Raw genomic sequence first — 20,616 nt, 5'->3', positions numbered from 1 at the left:
GAATGAAAATGTTACACAGTGCATTTTGGCATTAAAAACGAAAAAAAAAAAAACAAAAAAAAAAAACAATCTCATCATTTGATTTCGATAAATTCACCCCTATTTTTTTTTTTTTTTATAGTTTGCACTAGTGACTAGGCTAGGCCTAACTAAGCACGTCCGGCCGAAGGCTCTAGCTATCTAGGCATATCCTTGGCACTTGCCTGGCCATAACTAGGGCCCTAGGCTAGCCACTACAGACAGGGGGCTAGGCCTAGCCTAATTCATTAAACCGACACCTGATATAGCCTAGGCACCTTGTATTTTATATTGTTACAGGATGGAAAAAGTATGGCCATGATTGAGCACTCACTGAACTGAACAACAACTTGGCTATTGGCCTAGCCTAGTCTACTAGTTTCCTAGAGAAGACGACCAGCTGCCATGTTCAGTAGCCTCTCATCTACACACACGAACGCCGCCTGGTCTGCTGCGCCATTAAACATCACATTCTCCCATAATTCAACTCCTCAGTACGCGCCATTGAAGCTACAGCGCCATTGATTGGCTCGATTAATGAGCAGGAAATACAGTTACTTTACATGATTTGAATAATTAGTGATAAAACATATCAATAGCTAAATTTTTATTGAGCAATTATTATATTGTCTATCTTTTTCATAGTGTTTGACAAGACTTTTCTTAAATTTAAAACGAGTTTTATAAGAAGTAACCAATAGAATCTTTGATTATAAACATGATAGACGCATTATAATGACGTCATTTATTGGCCGGCATTTTGGAAGGTCCGTATAGCCTGCTCATTTCGTAGTTCTTTACGAAGTGTGACTTGCTTTGCTTTGGATTTTTACGATCATCTTTGGAGCATATTTCATCAAAGATGTCTTTTGATATGAATAACGAAGATGGACTGTCTGTTAGCAGGTTAAAACATTTTAAGAACAAAGGAAAAGATCAAGAGGTTTGCTTTTTTTTCTTTATTTTCAAGGGTGGTTTAGGACAAAATGAGTACAACAAACAAAACGCGCTGTTGTGATCTCTGGCTGAATGTTGTGGCGACATTATCCACATCGTGCCTTGATAAAAACACTTCTCAAGCCTAGCCTAACTAAGCCTACGTTTAGGCTAGTCAGTAAAATTGTAGCGTAGCAATTTAATCGATATTTATTAGTGAAACGATCTTACTATGTTAAATATACTTAGTATTAAGATGATACAAGGAAATTGTATAAATTATTCTTGAGGTTCGTTAATAAATAATCTTCTTATTATTAATCACGAAACAAGGAAGTTGCGACATAACCAAACCTGGCCAGTCAAACATGGTCCATGGATGGTGGATGACATAGATGTTGGGTGCTTGCTGCATGCACTACTGCTGGTAGGCCAAGGCTAGACTGTATACTGTATGTGCACTGCAAAGAACAGGGTCTAGGCCTAGGTAGTTACTCCTGACTGACGTACCTGTCTGTAGCCTACGCCTATGCCTAGTAGAAGATTGTGGCAAAAGCATATCAATTTTAAGTTCATCTTCTAGCCTACTCCAATAAATGGACAAACAGGGTTTAGGCCTATGCCTACTCTAGGCCAAATTGTTTTAAAGGATCTGTCTTGAACTTATACTTATCCCATCTCAATATTTAATTAATGGCTGTGGCTAGAGATACGGTACCGTATTTCTACTTCAATTTGCTAAAGGTACGGTAAATATCATTACGTCACCATCACCAAATGAAGTACCAGAATGTGCGTGATGTCATTTTTCAAGACTGACATTGCATTGCAGATCACCCGGGTATTGCTAAACCCCGCAAATCTCCAAAAACACAGTGCAAACCCCATCCAAACCTTTTGATAATGATTGAATCACATAGTATAAGACTCAACTTGGTATCTCAATAAAAAAAATCTTAATTTTATGTTTGTCACAACCTATTTTTGGGGTAAAAAGACCATTTTTTGTATAAGAAAATTGCTAAACCCCTCAAAACACAGTGCAAACCCCATCCAAACCCTATGATAGTGATTGAATCATGTAGTATAGGACTCACTTGGTATCTCAGGAAAAAAAAATTATAATGTTCCATTCGTAACAACCTACTTTTTTGGTAAAAAACAATTTTTTGTATAAAAACATTGCTAAACCCCGCAAACCTCCAAAAAACACCGCAAACCCCATCCAAACCCTGTGATAATGATTGAATCACATAGTATAGTACTCAACTTGGTATCTTAATAAAACAAATCATAATTTTATGTTTTTGGGGTAAAAAGGCCATTTTTTGTATAAAAAAATTGCTAAAACCCGCAAACCCCCCAAAACACAGTGCAAACCCCATCCAGACCCTGTGATACTGTAGTAACTGTAAAAATGCAATTTCACCACATGCCGGCCACCACATACAGTACTGTACATTACAATATGTAAACATGTAAAAAATGTACTAATTAGTAATAGTTGTAAAAGCTGATTACAGTGAAGACTGTAATTTGTCGTTTCTTTGGATATTCTGTCTCAATATACAGTACTCTAAGTAGTTGTTTAAAAAAAATATGTGCATTTGTTTTCTATGTAGCGTATTTGTTACCTACTGTAATTGATGGAGAGGGGAGTATAGATACTGCTCACCTTTCACAGTTCTTCTTCCATTGCGAAAAAGCTCAAGTACTCTTTCTGGTTTTCTTTGTTACTATTGTTTGAGATCTACAGTAGCAACAATTACTGTACTTTGAATTCTGTGGAGTTGACAATCTGGTGTTAAATCCCAGCTTCCTAATCTTTGATGTTAGTGAAAACATCAACTCTGAATATTTATATATGGCATAGGCCTACAGTACAGTATAATTCAGTGATTACTGTGATCTAAACTTTAAAGATAATACATCTCCATTACTTTAAACTGCAGCAGTGGCTTCTAGAAAGTGCAGAATTGAAAGCTTTTAATACTCTACCAGAACATTAAAAGACTAAGTGTTATTAATTTTACCAACTGCTTGAAAATTATTTATTTTTTAAAAATTGATATTTAATACGATATGAATACAAAAATGCAAAAACGTAGCACAAGGCTAAAATTGTCTGTACAGTCAGGCTTGAACTAAATGACCTCACCTCACCTCCCCCCCTTCTTTTGGAAAGTTAAAAAAAGAAAAGAAAGAAAGAAAAAGAAATAATTGATCACCCAAAATGTCGCAGAGATTATTTCGGGAGTCTAGAAAACAAACATTTTGTGGGCCCCAATTTCAACCCAAATTTTATCCCCCTTTTCGGACATCACTGGATCCGCCCCTGAATGTCATAACACACACACACACAGTGGCTTCCAATTACATAACCCACACTCAATATTAACAACAAACAATATCCGACTACATCAGTCCAGAGCTTAAAAGTTTGGCAATACTTACTACAGTAGGCTAGTTTTGTTTTGAAATGTGTATGATTCATTGAAGTTTGTCATGTCAGAATTAGTCGATGGGAATTCTTCGTGACTAAACAGTGTTGGATAAGGTAAATTTCCTCCTCTTTGGGCCTTAGTCATCAAAATTCTACTTCCTATAAACTTAAGTTGTATGCCAAACCTTTTTGCAAGTAAGCCATAGGAAAATTTCAGTAGCGTATATACAGTAGTTAATAGTAAATAACTGTAACTCTTTTGTTTGTGTTGGAACATGGCCAGAAATCAGGCTCTACCTGTATCAAACCACCATTACCATGATAATACATATTATTTGATTGCAGCATACTACTATTGTATATTACCTGTTTAACTGATTTGAATTTTATGTATAGTTTTTTAAATTGGATAGATTGTAAAATGAGTATTTATTGCTGTATACAGTAGGTCAATTAATGAAGGTACTGGTATTCTCCCACTGAGAAAGTATAGTTATTTTAAAATTTAACTGTAAATAACTTATCCTATGTTACTGAAGCAGTTGCATTAATTTTGATTGGTGACAACCTTGGTTACAATTAAGTGTTCAAACAATTGAAGTAGATACTGTATACAGTAAATGTTTTGAATACAACAATAGTCTGTCTTTATCTACTTCAAAATTAAAAACAAAATATTTGAAAAATAAAAAAAGAAAAGGATTAAAAAAACTGTTTATTATTTTACTTTTAGGAAATGAGAAGACGTCGAAATGAAGTTACAGTTGAGCTAAGAAAAAACAAAAGAGTGGAAGCAATTTTAAAACGAAGGAATGTCCCTGAACTTGAACCAGGAGAAGAAGATGATGAAAAACCAGTGGTAATATCTATTATTCATTCCTATTCCATTATATGATGTAAAAATCAAGTTGATTGTTTTTTTTAATTTTACTTTTTAATTTATTTACTGAAGATTATACTGAGGTCATTGTGCACTTGTTACACAAGTTTAAGCATGGTACATAGAGTATCTGTCTGGTACAAAAGAAAGTATTTTAATAAATAAATTTGAAGCCCTTATTTTTAATATTTATTTTTTTTTCATTTTATTTACTATTTTGACCAACATGTGCAGTTCGCTCTTCTAATTTATTACAGTAAGTCCACTTTGGGACCTGAAATTGTTGGTGTGGTCTTGGGGTTCAGTCTCCAATTAGAGGGTTAGCTTTGTGTTAAAAGATTGATGGTTTTTTATTTGGTTCTTTAAAAATGTATGTAAAAAATTTAAATGCTGGACAGGGATAACAGGAAAAACAAAAACAAAAAACAAACATTAATTTTGTATGATTAAATACAGTACAGACACAAATTATCGCTTCGTATCTGTGCGTAACCTCTTGTAATCTGCTCGTAGGTACATTTTAAACGTAGCTACGAACCACTACGAAGGTCATTGTTATTTTAATTAGCTTTGCAATGATCATAGGCTGGATTGTCGGCCTGATAAACAATGCGTAAACAATACTGAAATATAGTTTACCAGCTTTCAACACGTGAGCAATGTTGCAATTTACTAATAAACAATGTTAGAACTTTATTGTTTTGTTATATCCTACCTTATTATTAGATCGATCATGTTTTAAAACTGCGTTTAGTTCGCTAGCTAGGTAACCTAGTGGAAATTCAGTGTGTTCGAATTTCGATGTCATTTAGGCCCACGTATACGACGTACAGCCTTCATTTTCCCCTATAGAGGAGGAGAGCAGACAATAATTATACGGGTAAACTTTCCAATTCGGAGAATTCTCCTTTATATTTATTATTTATCTTACTAAATCAAGACTACAAAATATTATTTGATGAACAATCTTTTCACATGTGTGTATTGTCATAGAGGACATCATTTTTTGACATTTAAAAGAGGTAAAATAATTGTAAGTAAAAAATAGCTAGACCTAGGCCTATGCTAATTAATTAAAAAAAAATAATACAGCAGTACAAACAAGTTCCTGTCGTGGACAGCGAGTGGAAGAGGAGACTCCCAGGAAGTCAAGTGTACGTTTTTCTTCTTGAAAAACAACTCCATACTTTAAATTAACGGTCTAAACTCGTGCTTGTCATTCACAAAATAATTATCAATCAATACATTGTTTATTCCAGTAAGCTACAGCAGTCTTTCTGCACATACAAATAAACAACATGCTTTTGCTTCGTAGGTTCGCTTCGCGTAGCCTTGCTTATTGTTTATATCAGGCTACGATGTATCTACGAAGCCTGCGCGCAGGTAAAATTGCAATAGTTTGTGACGGTACTGCACAGTGGTACCATACGACATTATTGTACAGTAGCATTTGATTTTACACTTTTCCAACCAAAGTCAGTGACAAGATGATGGCTACTGAGGACAAAATTGTAAAATAAAAATTAACTGATCTTAATGATGATCGATGGAAATGGTATATTTAATGATTATAATTATGCTTGTTGATTCATTTTACTGATTTAATTTTTCTGTACTTTTTGAGTGATGTACAGTATATTTAAGTGTTTATATTAAATTTTAAGGACATATATTTGTAATTACTAGATGGGAGTGGTTCTCTGACATTGTTATAGTAATTAAGTTTACTTAGAGACCAGAACTTCCCATCCAGCTGTCTTGATTGCCAATAAAGAATAAGAATAAGAATATATCACCATGAACCAAAAGTACATATGTGCTTACTCAAAAACACATAAGGTGATCATTTGTTTACTTTCAAGGTTTACCAGTACTTATAACTTTATCTGAATTTTCTCTCCTTAATTACCAGAATACAGATCTAGAAAGTATTGTACACGATGCTAAAAGTCCAGAACCAGAGGTACAGTTAACAGCTATCCAAGCTGCTAGGAAACTACTATCAAGTGACCGTAACCCACCTATTGATCAACTCATAGAATCTGGTATCTTGCCTATCCTAGTACAGTGTCTTACAAGAAATGACAAGTAAGTGTCTATTGTATAATGTTATACTGTATTGTTTTATTGTAAGTTTCTGCTTATATCATTAAAAACAGAAAAGTATTGATACAGTACTGTTCAACATGAAAAACATTATACAATGTCTTGCTGATGCTCATGGAAAATTTAGTAAAATGCACAATGTCAAAAGACAAGTAGTATTGAAAGGATTATTACAATATCAAAACAACAATTGATCCTTAAATCTGATGTGAATTTGTTTCATTTCATTCCCAACAGCAAGTACCTTGTGTTTGCCAAAATGTAGGATGATCTTAAAGATGTTAAAATTTAACAAAATGAAACACAAATTAAGTAATTTAAACTTTTACCTTTAACCCCTCAGCTTGACACAATATTTTCTTATATACCTAGCTGATAATTGTCAATATGTATGTTTGTCTTACAGTCCATCTCTGCAGTTTGAAGCTGCTTGGGCTCTCACAAACATTGCATCAGGTACTTCGACACAGACACAAGCTGTAGTACATGCTGGAGCCGTTCCGCTATTTTTACAACTACTGGATTCATCACATCAGAATGTATGTGAGCAGGCAGTCTGGGCACTAGGCAACATTATTGGTGAGCTGATTTTATATATATTTAATTAATTTTGTGTGTGAATAATGCATAAACTAAGAAGATATTTAGTGTCAACAGTTATATCATGTTTATTTTTTTATTTTATATTTTACCCACCACCATGATTATCATGATTACTGCCACCACCACTGTCATAACCACCATCATCATCCCTCACACTGTCATCAGAGATGTCACCACCACCATCATCACAATCCCCACCATCGTTATTGTAGTCGTCGTTGTCATCATCATTGTGATAACCATTGTTTTTGTTTTTATGTAGGTGATGGTCCATCATGCAGAGATTATGTGATCAGTCTCGGAGTTGTGGAACCTCTCCTTAAGTTCATTAACCCCAATATCCCACTGTCCTTCTTACGCAATGTCACGTGGGTGATTGTGAATCTATGCCGTAATAAGAACCCACCTCCACATATTGAAACGATTCGACAGATACTCCCAGCCCTCTATGCTCTCATTCAACACAGAGATGTAAATGTAAGTTTACATTTGACATCTTTTGTATTTGAATTTGGTCCTTGTTAAATCAGATTTGAATATATGCAAATAGCTTTATCAGAGACACATACACATTGATTTTGCTTTTAAGTGGGTTTTAGAGAAGAATTAGTCGAGGAATTCTCTCTGTTTGGGGCATGCAATCACTATAAAGTACATTGATTTGGTTAAATTGTGTTTTGTATAGTAGGCCTACATATTCAGATAGATTCAGATATCATTTATTGTCATAAGGCAAGCCATATGAAATAGATTTACAAACTTGGAATTAGGAATAAGGACAGTAAAACAGACAACACTTACAATGCATTACTATTACTGAAATTAATAATTTGAATTTAAGAAAAAAACACAGTAACTCCGAAAAGAGAGACATTTTGAAGATTTTTTATTTAAAACTAATTAGAATTAATATTGAATCCTGGTTTTTTTATTTGAGTTTTATAGATGCAGTTATTAATTTAATTCAGTGTTGGTAGACATAGTGCAGTCAACGGTCTATATTATTAATATTATTAATAATTAGATTTTTTAGGTTGTCACTGTGGAGGCATAGTAACATTATTACTGACGCCGTCATTTTCATTAATTTCAATAGATTTTGGTAGACACAGTGTGGGCATTGTCATACCTGACAGATGGAGGCAATGAGCAGATTCAGATGGTAATTGAATCACTTGTTGTTCCAATGCTAGTTCCTCTGCTCAGTCACACAGAAGTCAAGGTACAGGTATGTATCCACCATTTGTTTTCATAGTTTTGTATAAATTAGCATTTGTCATAAATGATACTGTTAGCAAATTAGTAAGTCGCCTTGGATTTGATGTATTCATACAGTAACATCTCCCAATTACGAACCTCCCAATTACAAACTATCAATTTTACGAACCCAATTTGCAGTGATGACGTCATTACGAACAATCATTTTTGACTACAAAAACGCTTTGAACTCTCTCAATTACAAATTTTCTCATTTACGAACTCTGTTCGGATGGAGGAATACGTAATTGTTATTGTACTACAAAGTACTTTTGTGTGGTGTAGACTCCTTGTGTTTATTTTTAACAGACATTGAAGATGTAATTGAATTTTTCAGATTTTTTCTATTTGGATTGTAATGTATTAATATTTTATTTTTACCAGGATGCTTTTCTTTTGTTTTTTATAAAAGACAAGAAAAGATTATTTGTATTCGTAGTTAGGCTACCATCCCTCACTCCCACCACCACATGGAAATTAAAGTATGTTCAAAACCACTGTAATATTGCTTTCAGCAAATAAAATGGTTGAAAGTAGATTTGAAATTCTATATTTTTTATGCTAAAATTTTGGTGTTTTGTTGATTTATCTCTTAGTCAAGATTGTTACCCCTGTTTTTGGTTGTGAATGAAATCAATTTAATAAAATGAAAAAAAGAACTATTCCAAAAGAACTATCTAAATACACTTTTGTTTTTTGTTTTTGTTTTTGTTGTTTTTTTTTATTTAAAAAAAGAACTATTCCAAAAGAACTATCTAAATACACTTTTGTGTTTTTTTTAAATTTTTTTTTTGTGCTTAAAGACGGCAGCATTGAGAGCAATAGGAAATATAGTGACGGGAACCGATGAACAGACTCAAGCTGTGTTAAACTGCAATGCCCTCAGTCACTTCCCAGGATTACTCAACCACACAAGAGAAAAGATCAATAAGGTATGCATTGACAGAAAAGGGAGTCCCCTTCATTCCTGTTTTTAATAGTGCATTTTATTTTCATGAATTAGAAACCTGTTATTAATTAATTGTTATTGTTGTTTTGTTAATTGCAAATTAAAAACCACCAAGAAATAAGGTAATTATGGAGTCAAATAAATGCAATGAACATAATAAAAAAAATTATAGTAATAAACCAGCATTCTTCTCAAAATCACCTGCATATCTCGATTTTATATTTTTATTTTGTTCTTTTGCCTATTATTTTTATGTTACATAATAGCTACAGTACCTAAATTTCATTTTTATTATTAGCTAAATTACATACAGTAGGTTCTGATAAAAGATAGAAACAGTGAAGTTACATGCATGCTCTTCCTACAGTACATTGGGGTGATGTTTTTTCTTTATTACACATTCATAATAAGTACAATTAAAATTTGATTGTAATGTTTTACTAACCTTCTTTTTATTTTATCAAAATTTGAATCAAGAAATAAGACTAAAATGTATGAGGTCTGTATTATCATTTTAAATTGTTTATTGGCTTGTGCTTATTTTAATCAAGAAACAAGTCTCTGGAGTAAGTCTGCTACTTACTTGTACACAAGGAAGATAAAGAATATGCACTCAGAGTACCGCTGTGTAGACACACTTTCTTCAGAGCTCGCAAGTAAATGCGACCTGTATTTTGACCTTAATAATTTTCAAAAAATAAATACCTACAAATAAGTGCCAAAATAAAATTTCCTGTGATATGTAAGCCTTTGTAGACACGATGTTTTCATAATTGTTTACAATTTCCAAAAGAAAATATATGCAAAATAACTGTTAAGTGACAGCGAAGTGGTGACTATCACTTCCGGAAAATTTGCACAGTTACTTCTAAGCTTTGAACTAGTTGTCCTGGGTAAACATCGTGTGGACAATCATCGGAAGTAAAATGCGCGTAAAATTTTACGTTTGTCGTAACTTTACTTCAGACAGAAGATTGTCTGAACATAACTGCTATGAGTTATCTATGATCTTAAATGTTTATTTTCTGAAGTGATGTTATCATTTAATGGGGTGCATGTAATTTGGACTTTTGGACATTATACAAATAGAGTACACAACAGATTCAACTGATTGTATTGGGGCTAAAGGAATATCATTTGCAATAACTTATCAATTAATTGGTCAACTCTTGAATGATGATAACAAACTCAATGTATAGTATAGTATAGTCACTTTATTCACGAAAACTTACTCAATAATTCTTACTGTTCTACCATAAGACCGTGATTAAAACACCATAACTACCAGAACAACAGGTTAATAAAAACATCAAAATAGCAAATACATCATAAAAACACTTAAAAACCATCCTAAAAAGCTTAAAATATAACTCAAAGAAAGTTAAATGTTTAATCAAAAAGCCAGAAACAAGTCATAAAAGACAGTGAAAAAAATTGTAGGCAAAATGCGCAATAGATTATTATTATTATCACCATTATTGCCAAAACCATTATTAATATTATTATTCATTATTATTTTGTTATCATTTAGTACACAACACATTAGGCACGGAGCGTTTTGGAGATTTGTTGATTGTAGTTAAGAGAATTCCATAAAGAAGAACCTCTATATGATATGCTTCTCTTTTTAGCATTAGTATTTGGCTTAGGAAGTTCAAGCTCTTTTCCACTTCTCTGTAGATCATATTTACATCGGGGTTTATAAGCAAACATAGTTTCTATGTATGGAGGAGCCAGGGAGTTTAAAGCTTTATACATAAATATACTAGTGGCTTTGCCCTCCGGTGCAAAAATTTATCCAAACCCAAATCTGAAAATATTGTTTCAGTTGGAGTATACCGACTTGCACCAGTACAAACATGCGCTGCTCTATTTTGGAGCTTTTGCATTTTTTCGCTTAGGGTTTTCCCGAAATTACCCCAAACAAGACTGCAGTATTCAAAGTGAGGGAAAACAATTGTGTTATAAAGTACATTAAGGCAATTTTTTTTGGGACAAAATCTCTTGCTCTTTTTATGGCAGAAATGCCACTGGAGATTTTTGAACAAACAGCCTTCATATTATCAACCAAATTCAGATTTTGGTCGATGACCACCCGTAAATATTTACATTTGAACACTCTTTTTAGTTGATCTCCATTGATAGAAATGTTTAAGTTGGCATCATCTGCTTTCCTCAGTTTTTGGTGTATGCCCAATAACATAAATTCACATTTATTTGCATTTAATGTAAGTTTTGATTTATCTAACCATTTATTTATATAAAATAGATCATTGTTTAATATATTAACTATATCGTCAGTTGACCTAGATGAATAATACAGTGCTGTATCATCTGCATACATATTTATAGTGCAAAATTTAGTTTGCAATGATAATGGCAGGCCTCGCGGAAAAAAAAATGTTTTGTGTCTCAACTGAAAAATATGATAAATGTCTTTAGCACCAATCGTTGTACTAACCAAAACCCAACAAAAGTATTATAGAAAAACAATGTAAAATGCATCTAGAGAAATGCTTGAAGCCTCTGACTGCTTGTCATGGTAGAGCATTTTTCCCAGTACTGCCAAGTTGATTTTTTATTTTCTTTTTTGACAATCATAATTTTTTATTTTTGTTATTTTATGTTTTAATTCATAATAAATATTGTAATACATTGTTTTTATTTTAGTAAAATGTGTAAGTTTTTATGTCTGGTAAGCAGGTAAAATGGGCCTTTCATTCAATATTTTAATTGTTTTGTTCATTTTGTTTAAATGAAGATAATCAATTGTTGATTAGATAATTGTATGGAAAAAAAGACAGGAAATAAATGCCATTAATATAAACAACAGGTTACCAAAAGATCCACGGATTAGTTGTAGATATGAAGATGAGGATTGTGAGGCCATAATTGCTTTAATGTTTCATTCTTTATTAGGACATTGTAAAGAATTAACTAAATCCAAGATAACAATAACAAACTAGCAGAAGACTTGCACTGAAAATTGAAATGATGATGAAAAGCAGGTAGACATGCAGTACCTATGTCATGACAATCTATCAATCCACAATAAAGAAACAACTCGTAATGAAAAAATATTCATGTAATAGATCACTATAAGTCAAGTCAAATTTATTTACCAATAAATATACATATTTTCTCATATACAAGTTATAAAACATAAAGTAGAATGGAGCTGAAAAATAGTGTAAATACTAATCGAGTCCAGCCAACTGTACAATTTTATACCAAATTACTAAAGTCATTATTTTGCTAAGATTGTTTTATGCTTGTGTTTTTCAGGAGGCTGTGTGGTTTTTATCAAATATAACTGCTGGAAATCAACAGCAAGTACAACAGGTTATTGATGCTAATCTCATCCCTCGTGTTATTAATCTATTAGAGTTTGTAAGTATTTTATTTTCGGTGTTCATTTTTGGTAGGCTCAATGCTATCTCCAAGGTCTTGTCACACCATAATCCCTTTTCACATCGTCTTAGTTACCAATTTTCATTTAATTTATTGTCTCAAAACCATTAAAATTTGCAAGAATAGAAACAGCAAGGAACAAGCAATAAACAAATATGAAACAGGGCACCCCAAAAGGGAACCAAAATAATTGTTGATACAAATGCTTATAATATAAAATTGTGTTTATATATAAAACATTTAAAGTTCAAAATTAAGAAAATCTGTTTTTCATTAACAAGTACAGTAGATATTACATCCATTTTTGCAAAGTTAGAGGAAGAAATTATAAGACTTAAATAATTCACTTTATACCTGCGAGATGGTTGTGAGAGTTTTTAGATAGTCCGTGGAAAAGCACTCAAATTCTTTTTACCCTATTGTATAATTATTAATATCTGATCATATTTTTAAATAAGCCCAAAAATACTCTATTCACTTTGGTGTTTGCATTTCTTTCTGAAATATCCTTGTAAACAAATAAGGTACTCTATTCAATGCTGTGCATCGAACAGTGACGTGAGTGGGCCTAGTTTTATTCCATACACCAAGGCATAAAGGGTGCCACCATAATGAAATTTATTCCCATCAACTGTAATGGAACACGAACAAACATACAATATTTTTATGTAGATCATCACTTCCAGGTTCTTCCCTGAACCCCTAGGGCGAGAGTTTGTGTTCTGGCAACCATTGCCAGCGACTTATGTGCAATAAAGGTGTGGACGTGAACTCACTTCCGTGGTGCCCTGAGTGAACACTGTCGGATGTGACCTCGAGTCCATGGCAGTGAACGTGTTGAATGCTTGATGTTTTTTATTATCAATAATCATCAACTTCAAAGCAACTTTGACACCTACAGGGTTTGGTTATTTTTCATTGTAGGGTGAATTTCAAACCCAAAAGGAAGGTGCCTGGGCAATTAGTAACCTAACAATCAGTGGAACGCGAGAGCAGATTCGCTATTGTATTGAACACGGTGTAGTGGTACCACTGTGTAACCTGCTGACAGTTAAAGACACTCAGGTCGTTCAGGTCGTCATTGACGCTATCAACAACATATTAAAAGCTTCTGGTGAGCTGAGTCAGCAGGTTATCCATACTATTGAAGAGTGCAAAGGTAAACATTGCATTTTTTTATTCAATATTTTTAATCATATATTATTTTACAATGATTTTCAAACTATAATTTATGGTTAGCCATCTGTATAAGTGTTTAAATGAAATTTAGTATAAATTGTAGTTCTTACAGCAATTATCGTTTATAAAGGTGCAATAACCCATAACTCAACCGTCATTGTGCTGAATTGTACATGGGTGTGATACGCGACTATTATAGTCAGCCATAGAGAGGCGCTTAGTAACTCCATGTTGACACATGATTCCTCTATGTCAGAGGCTGAATTAAACCTTAGCATTGGTTTAGTCTCCTACTTTTCCACATAAAAATGCAATGGTACTCATGTACCAATTCTGATATTGCTGTTTCCACACCCCCCCCCCCAACCCCGTTTGAAAAATTCTGGATCCACCTCTGCTTAGCGGCGTCCCTCCCTTGTCAACTTAAGAATAGCCCATTTGTGACAGAAAACAATTGGTAGGCAACAGTGTTACCACACAGTAATGAATCATATAATACAATCCCAAGTAAATAAAATTGGATATTTTTTACATACACTTTGTTGTACTGTATACCATTGACTGCCAATTCTATTATGTTTTTTGACTTTGTAGGATTGGATAACATTGAAGCCTTACAACACCATGAGAATGTTGAGATTTACAAGATAGCTTATGAAATTGTTGACACCTATTTTTCAGGAGATGCCCACCCCCCCCCCCCCAACCCCGTTTGAAAAATTCTGGATCCACCTCTGCTTAGCGGCGTCCCTCCCTTGTCAACTTAAGAATAGCCCATTTGTGACAGAAAACAATTGGTAGGCAACAGTGTTACCACACAGTAATGAATCATATAATACAATCCCAAGTAAATAAAATTGGATATTTTTTACATACACTTTGTTGTACTGTATACCATTGACTGCCAATTCTATTATGTTTTTTGACTTTGTAGGATTGGATAACATTGAAGCCTTACAACACCATGAGAATGTTGAGATTTACAAGATAGCTTATGAAATTGTTGACACCTATTTTTCAGGAGATGTAAGTAATGACAAAAACCAATTATAATTTTTTTTTAATTATATTTTTTTAAAATTGTTTTTATATATATTTTTTTTGCTATTACTGTACTGTTGTTTTTGTTATTTGTATTACTGGTATTCTTATTACTGTTATTATATCATAACATTTTTATTTTAATTAACTGTAAAAATATTTATTGCCAAGGCCCACCAACCCAGGTTTGAACATATATAGAGTATTTTCGGTACTGGCAATGCACTGTGGCTTCTGCGGATCCCTGGGGGCTCAGTCCTGATTTCCAGTTTCAAATTTGAAATTAAACAAAAAGGACAATTTCATTTAATTTTAATTTATACATTTAATTTTAATTTATATATTTATGTCAATAATATCAATGAATTTTTTTCTATCTTAGCTTACTGATGAGGACCCTGCTCTTGCCCCAGAGACGGAACCCCAAGGATTTCAGTTTGAGGCAAGCGCTGCGATACCACAGGAAGGATTTAAGTTCTAAGTGAATGATAGGCAAGACGAACAGAAACATAGACAGGAAACAAATTTACGAATGTCGCTAGTTATCTCCACTTGACACTTCTCGAGGAGAGTTCCTCTCGTTTTCAAAAATACTGGTTATTCTCTGGTATCCATTTAAAATATGCTCAACTGGAGCAGCTGTGTGTGAGAGTAGCCATGTGATGATGATCATGTGAGAAGTAGATGCTGACCATGTGACATGCCCAAGTGGCAGTCATGTGGTGCCACACTGCAACCATGTGCCACCTGTGGTTGTGTAATTAGAATGTGACAGTGTGCTAGTGAGAGAAAAAAAAATAAAATAAGAAGTTTGTCTGCGAGTGTGACGAGACAAGATATGTCTGAGGATCAAAACGTGCACAGCGCCCTCCCGTGTTGGTGGTGCAGTGTGTGCGTGAGAAGATGCGTGACAGTTAACGTGAGATCGGATGCAAGTTAATTAGCTCCAGCTTCAAGTAAGTGATGATGGTAGCTACTGATACTAAAGCATTGGCTTAATGGTCGGCCTACCCACAGGCCTTGCCAAAGCTTCCAAATGCTAAAATCATTTCAAACCTTATAACATGTGTACATATTTTTTTTTTATAGTAGAAGAAATTAATACAAAACAGAAAGAAATTGGTGAATTAATGAATTATTTAATTCTGTTAAATTATAGTAACCTGATCAGAATTCAATATGTACATGCAGTATACAAACTCAAGTAAATTTTAATGAATAAAAATGTTTCATAATTCCTACATGACCATGACTATCTTTGGGGAGATAAAACATACAATAATAAATAACATCCTCATTTAGTCTTTAGTCTATACATAGTACGTTACATATTGGCTTTTAAACAATGTTCCATCCATAATATACAAACTATTACCATAAATGTTAACATCACTAGTTTGCCCTTAAATACTTCTTAAAACAATTTAAGAAAAAAAAAAAAAAAATTTATAAATTTAGCTGTTAAATATTTCTCCCTCTGTGGTGTTCCACTCGCCTCTATTATGCCTCCCTCTGTGCTGCTTTGATTGGAGTGAAAACAGAGTTGAGATACACATTTTGTGAAAGCTATTTTTATTGCAAACCTCTGTATGCTTAAGCAACTTTTCATTGTTTTCCAAGATTCATGACATTTACGTAATACAGGTTCCTTGAGATTCCGAAAACTATTGAATAAACTGGTCCACATTTTGTTATATATACTTCATAAATTCATGTTGAATGCTGTTAAATATATATTTAAAAAAATACATTTTAGACAGAAAAACTGATTATCGGATTACATTTTAACAATTAGAGCATATAAAGAACCAGTTGCTATATGGGATTTAATTGGCTCGGAATATCAAAGTATAATTGAATAATACTTGTAAAATTTATCCAGTACTAATAATGATTCAATAGTCAATAAAAATAGATATTGACCAGCACATAAAATGTATAATGCAAGTGTTAACTAAACAAATAACTGCTTGCAAAAATGTATTATTTCAATATTTAATAAGTCCATACTTATGCTATTCTGAAGCTTGTTAGATTATTAAAAATAAACAATCTACCCCCTCCCCCTAAAAAAGATGCAACACCAAACTTTTACTTCCAACTTACCCAGCAAGTGTACTCGATAATGGAGTTTCCCACCTTTCATTTAAGGGTTGGCTCCAGCAATAATAATATAATGGCTTACCTTAAATATCTTTTTTTAATGCAAATCATATACAGTATGAACATAGCAAGTTTACTCCCTTTAGATCACCTAACAATTTTTCCAAGAGTTTGTATTGGGATAGTAAGGATCAGTAACTTATTTATTGGGCGTTACTCCATTAACTTAACATGGTTTTGGGTAGAGTCTCCATTCAAGTTGTAGGGATCGTATAGAATTATGCCATATGTCTGTAGGCTAAGAAGCTAAGAAGTAGGCATGTTAGTAATATTGAATGTGTTTTAAAAAACTGAAATTGATATATGCTATCAAATTCCCCAGTTGTTGTAAATTGGTTATATTTTGAAAGGTTCATATATAGAAGGAAATTAGTAAGCAGATAAATTTGGAGAGCTTGTAAGCTGTAAGTTACTGAGGGTTTTCTGGGAAGTGGGTTTGCAGGGGTACAAATGTAATGGTGCCCCATGCTGGGAGGGAAATACAGGCTATAGATTTTCTGGGGTTGCTGTTGATTGCTTGTAGATTGGGGAAATGGGTGATTTTAAACTGGGATTTTTATTCCATAGTAATGGGAGTTAAAAAGTAAATGTACTCTGCTTTGGTGTATTTAATAAGCATTACACTGTATAATGACATCTATAGCAGTGTTAACATTTAGTTTATGGTTTTTCATTTTATGAAATTAAACAAATCTAGAAGTACTCATCTTCTTATGCCTTATTCAGTTAATAGGAAAAATAGTTTCAAAATGTTATTCCTATTTTAGAATGCTTTTATGATGATCTTAACATTTTAAACTCTCAAAGGAGATTTTACATGGTGGCCTCATGTATTTTTGTGTGCAATTTTTCTGTTATTTTATTAGTGACAATGTGGTTTCATATTACATTTTTGTTTTTATGTTGATAAATGTAGAGGAGGACATCATATTTTTTTTAATTCTGTGTACGGATCTTTTTTAATAGTTCTTGTATGGTTTTTTTTAATTTTTTTTAATGAAACGTGAACATTGTTTGCAACTCTCTTTTTGAGTCAGTGGTGGAATTATGCACGATAGAGATAGGTGGTGCCATTATCTATAATTGTAATTAATTGTTGATCTGTTAAATCAGAGATATATGGGGAAAAAAAATATATATAAATGTTATTACGTCCTAAAATGAGGACAGACCCCAATTCCCCTCCTTCAATCTAAAAATTCTGCCACTTTTCTTTTTCTATTTATGATTCCACCACCGATTCAACGGTTCTTGTCAAATTTAGTCAATGATATGGATCTTTGACGTGGGTAAAAAATTATTGAATTGAAGGGCTCGGATGAGCAGCATTTAATATTTTAGAATCTATTTCACATTTAGTAGCATGTAGTGAAGTGTCCAAGCTTGTGTTCTTTTCTAGCAAGGTCATTCATTTACAGAATGCTCAATTTGTCCATTTACTGCAGCTTATTAGCATAACATTTTTTTCGTTGTAATTTTATATTCTCTGTTATTGCACCGGCTACTAAATTATGATTTGTGTTTTAATGTTAACTAATCCACAGCATGCGCCAATGCTGCAAAATGATCTTTCACATGAAGTGCGCCACCAACGTTTCAGACCTTTGCTCCACATTTGTAAAAGTAATAATTGAAAGCAAACGGATATTAATTTAAATTGCATATTGCTGGACACGCTATCATTTCCTAACTTTTTTTTTGTTATCATTATGTTGGTAAAGAGAGACACTGTATTTTTTTCATGCCTCATGTAGAAATACTAATAAATGTTTAACCCACAGAATGTGTAATGCGTCATAGTGTTGCTTGTGTTTAGAATTTTTTACTTAAGATTTTCTTGTTTCATTTATAAAATAAAGTCGGAACTGAAATAAATAAAATACAATAATGCCCTTGTAGAAAAACTATATGAAAGAATGAAAGATACTATACCATGGTTCTTGTGAACCAGACTAAAAAGTATTAAATATTTAGTAGGCTAGTAAGTAAACAAAGTACTAACTCAATTAAATTAACACTACACTTCATTTTCAGAATATTACGTTCGTTTTTATCATACAGTATTAACAACTGTATAAGATATTTATGCTGTTAGCATATGTTTCCCCTTCTGTGTACAAACTCGGTTTAAACCGACACATCACATCCACCCAAAGCCACAGCATTATATTACTTGGTATATAGCTATTATTCTATTCCATTCTACATGCTTGGCGCGTGTCAGGCCCACCTCAATAGAAACAAATCCAAAACATGGAAATGGGGAAAAGGAACATATTTATTACTTTGCATCACGTGCACATTTTAAATTCGTATTTTGCCGATGTCAAAGTTAAATGAACTTGTAGTTGAGCCTAAAATAGCTTAGAGGCATTTCCGTTTCCTAAATGCCACAGTCTGTGGCTGTTTCAAAATGCCACTGTACTGAACCTCATCCCTTCCCCCCCACCTTAATGAATTTACTTGCTAGAACTCAGTTCTTGAATCGCTGCGTCAAAATCAAACAATACCATACCTCAAAATTGACAATAAATGTAATTATGGGTATTAGCATATTAGGAATGAGAAATTACTAATTACAGGATTGGCGCGGTCTAAAGTGTGAAAATACATGTCATGTGGAAATGGATTTGATTAAAATAGTGATAGTATAAATGGCCGGGGAGGGGAGGAATCGTCAGTATTACACCTTTCTTTACGACGTACACTATATTCAATACCTCCCAGTCTGTACCAGAAATTAGGGCGGCTCAGCTTCGCCAAAGGGGGAAACTAAAACAGATAGCTTACTGAGTGTTTGCTATGTAAACAGCCGTGGGTAACCGGTAGTGTATAACGGAGGATGAGAGACAAAAGCCTTAATAAGCTTATTAAAACCTGTAAGGCGATAGTGTAAATTTAATCATTAGGCAAAGGGAACGGCGTGAAAAGATTCGTGTAAATTCAATTACGTATTTCTTTTGAGGTTGGCCGCTTGTCATCCCGTTCTTTAATTTTGAGTAAACTGTTTCTTGAACGCAAGTAATGATTAGATCAAACTTAGAATAGGGGGAAATCTTGGTTTTAAACACTGTTATTAGGTACAATCACATTATTTTACGTAGGGCCGGTACATTTGAGAGCCAGTATAAGTCTTACTTTGTGAATTCCATGTTGACCATTCTATATCTTCGTAGGCATAGGCATTAGAGTCTATCCAATTAATCAACTACCATAGTTAGTAGATTTAGTGGTCTTGCCCCGTGAGTTACAGTTCTGGTATTCAGACTTGTAACATTTTGGTATCTCTATACCTGTGTTGAATTAAAGCGAACCAATACATAACGCAAGTAGCAGCGTTACAGTGAGTTAACCTATCACTTCTCTTGGTTTCCATCTGGGACAACTGGTTTCATAGACAAGCTGTATGAATTAAGGGGAGGATCCAAAAATTGGGAACATGTCCCTCCCCATCCCGTTCCGCCACAACATTTTATAGGCCTACATTTCAAAACGCAATGCCATGTTTTAAAATTAGAAAAAAAAATATAACAAATACAAAATGTTTCAATAGCGCCTCGGCCGTTTGTACCACTGCTGCTGCAGCGCTCCCAACTTATCTCAGATAATTGTGTGCCTCCCCTCCCTCCC

At 33.4% G+C, this 20,616-nt stretch overlaps 1 protein-coding gene across 1 annotated transcript; it reads left to right on the top strand.

Moving 5' to 3' along the window:
* Positions 1–762: 762 nt before the first annotated feature.
* LOC117119084 (importin subunit alpha-3-like) lies at positions 763–18,769 on the top strand. The gene is made up of 11 exons (XM_033263893.1): positions 763–961; positions 4,131–4,256; positions 6,190–6,365; positions 6,790–6,962; positions 7,249–7,463; positions 8,083–8,214; positions 9,047–9,175; positions 12,478–12,582; positions 13,528–13,762; positions 14,717–14,808; positions 15,206–18,769. The coding sequence occupies exons 1-11, from the start codon at positions 881–883 to the stop codon at positions 15,302–15,304; spliced, it is 1,563 nt and encodes a 520-aa protein (XP_033119784.1). The 5' UTR covers positions 763–880; the 3' UTR covers positions 15,305–18,769.
* The last annotated feature ends 1,847 nt before the right edge of the window (positions 18,770–20,616 follow it).

Source organism: Anneissia japonica, unplaced genomic scaffold (assembly GCF_011630105.1).
Source record: "Anneissia japonica isolate Jap-2015-1 unplaced genomic scaffold, ASM1163010v1 scaffold1792_len1028045_cov167, whole genome shotgun sequence".
Classification (NCBI taxonomy): Eukaryota; Metazoa; Echinodermata; class Crinoidea; order Comatulida; family Comatulidae; genus Anneissia; species Anneissia japonica.
The sequence above is the reverse complement of the archived record's forward strand: the minus strand, read 5'-3'. Positions and strand labels throughout refer to the sequence as shown.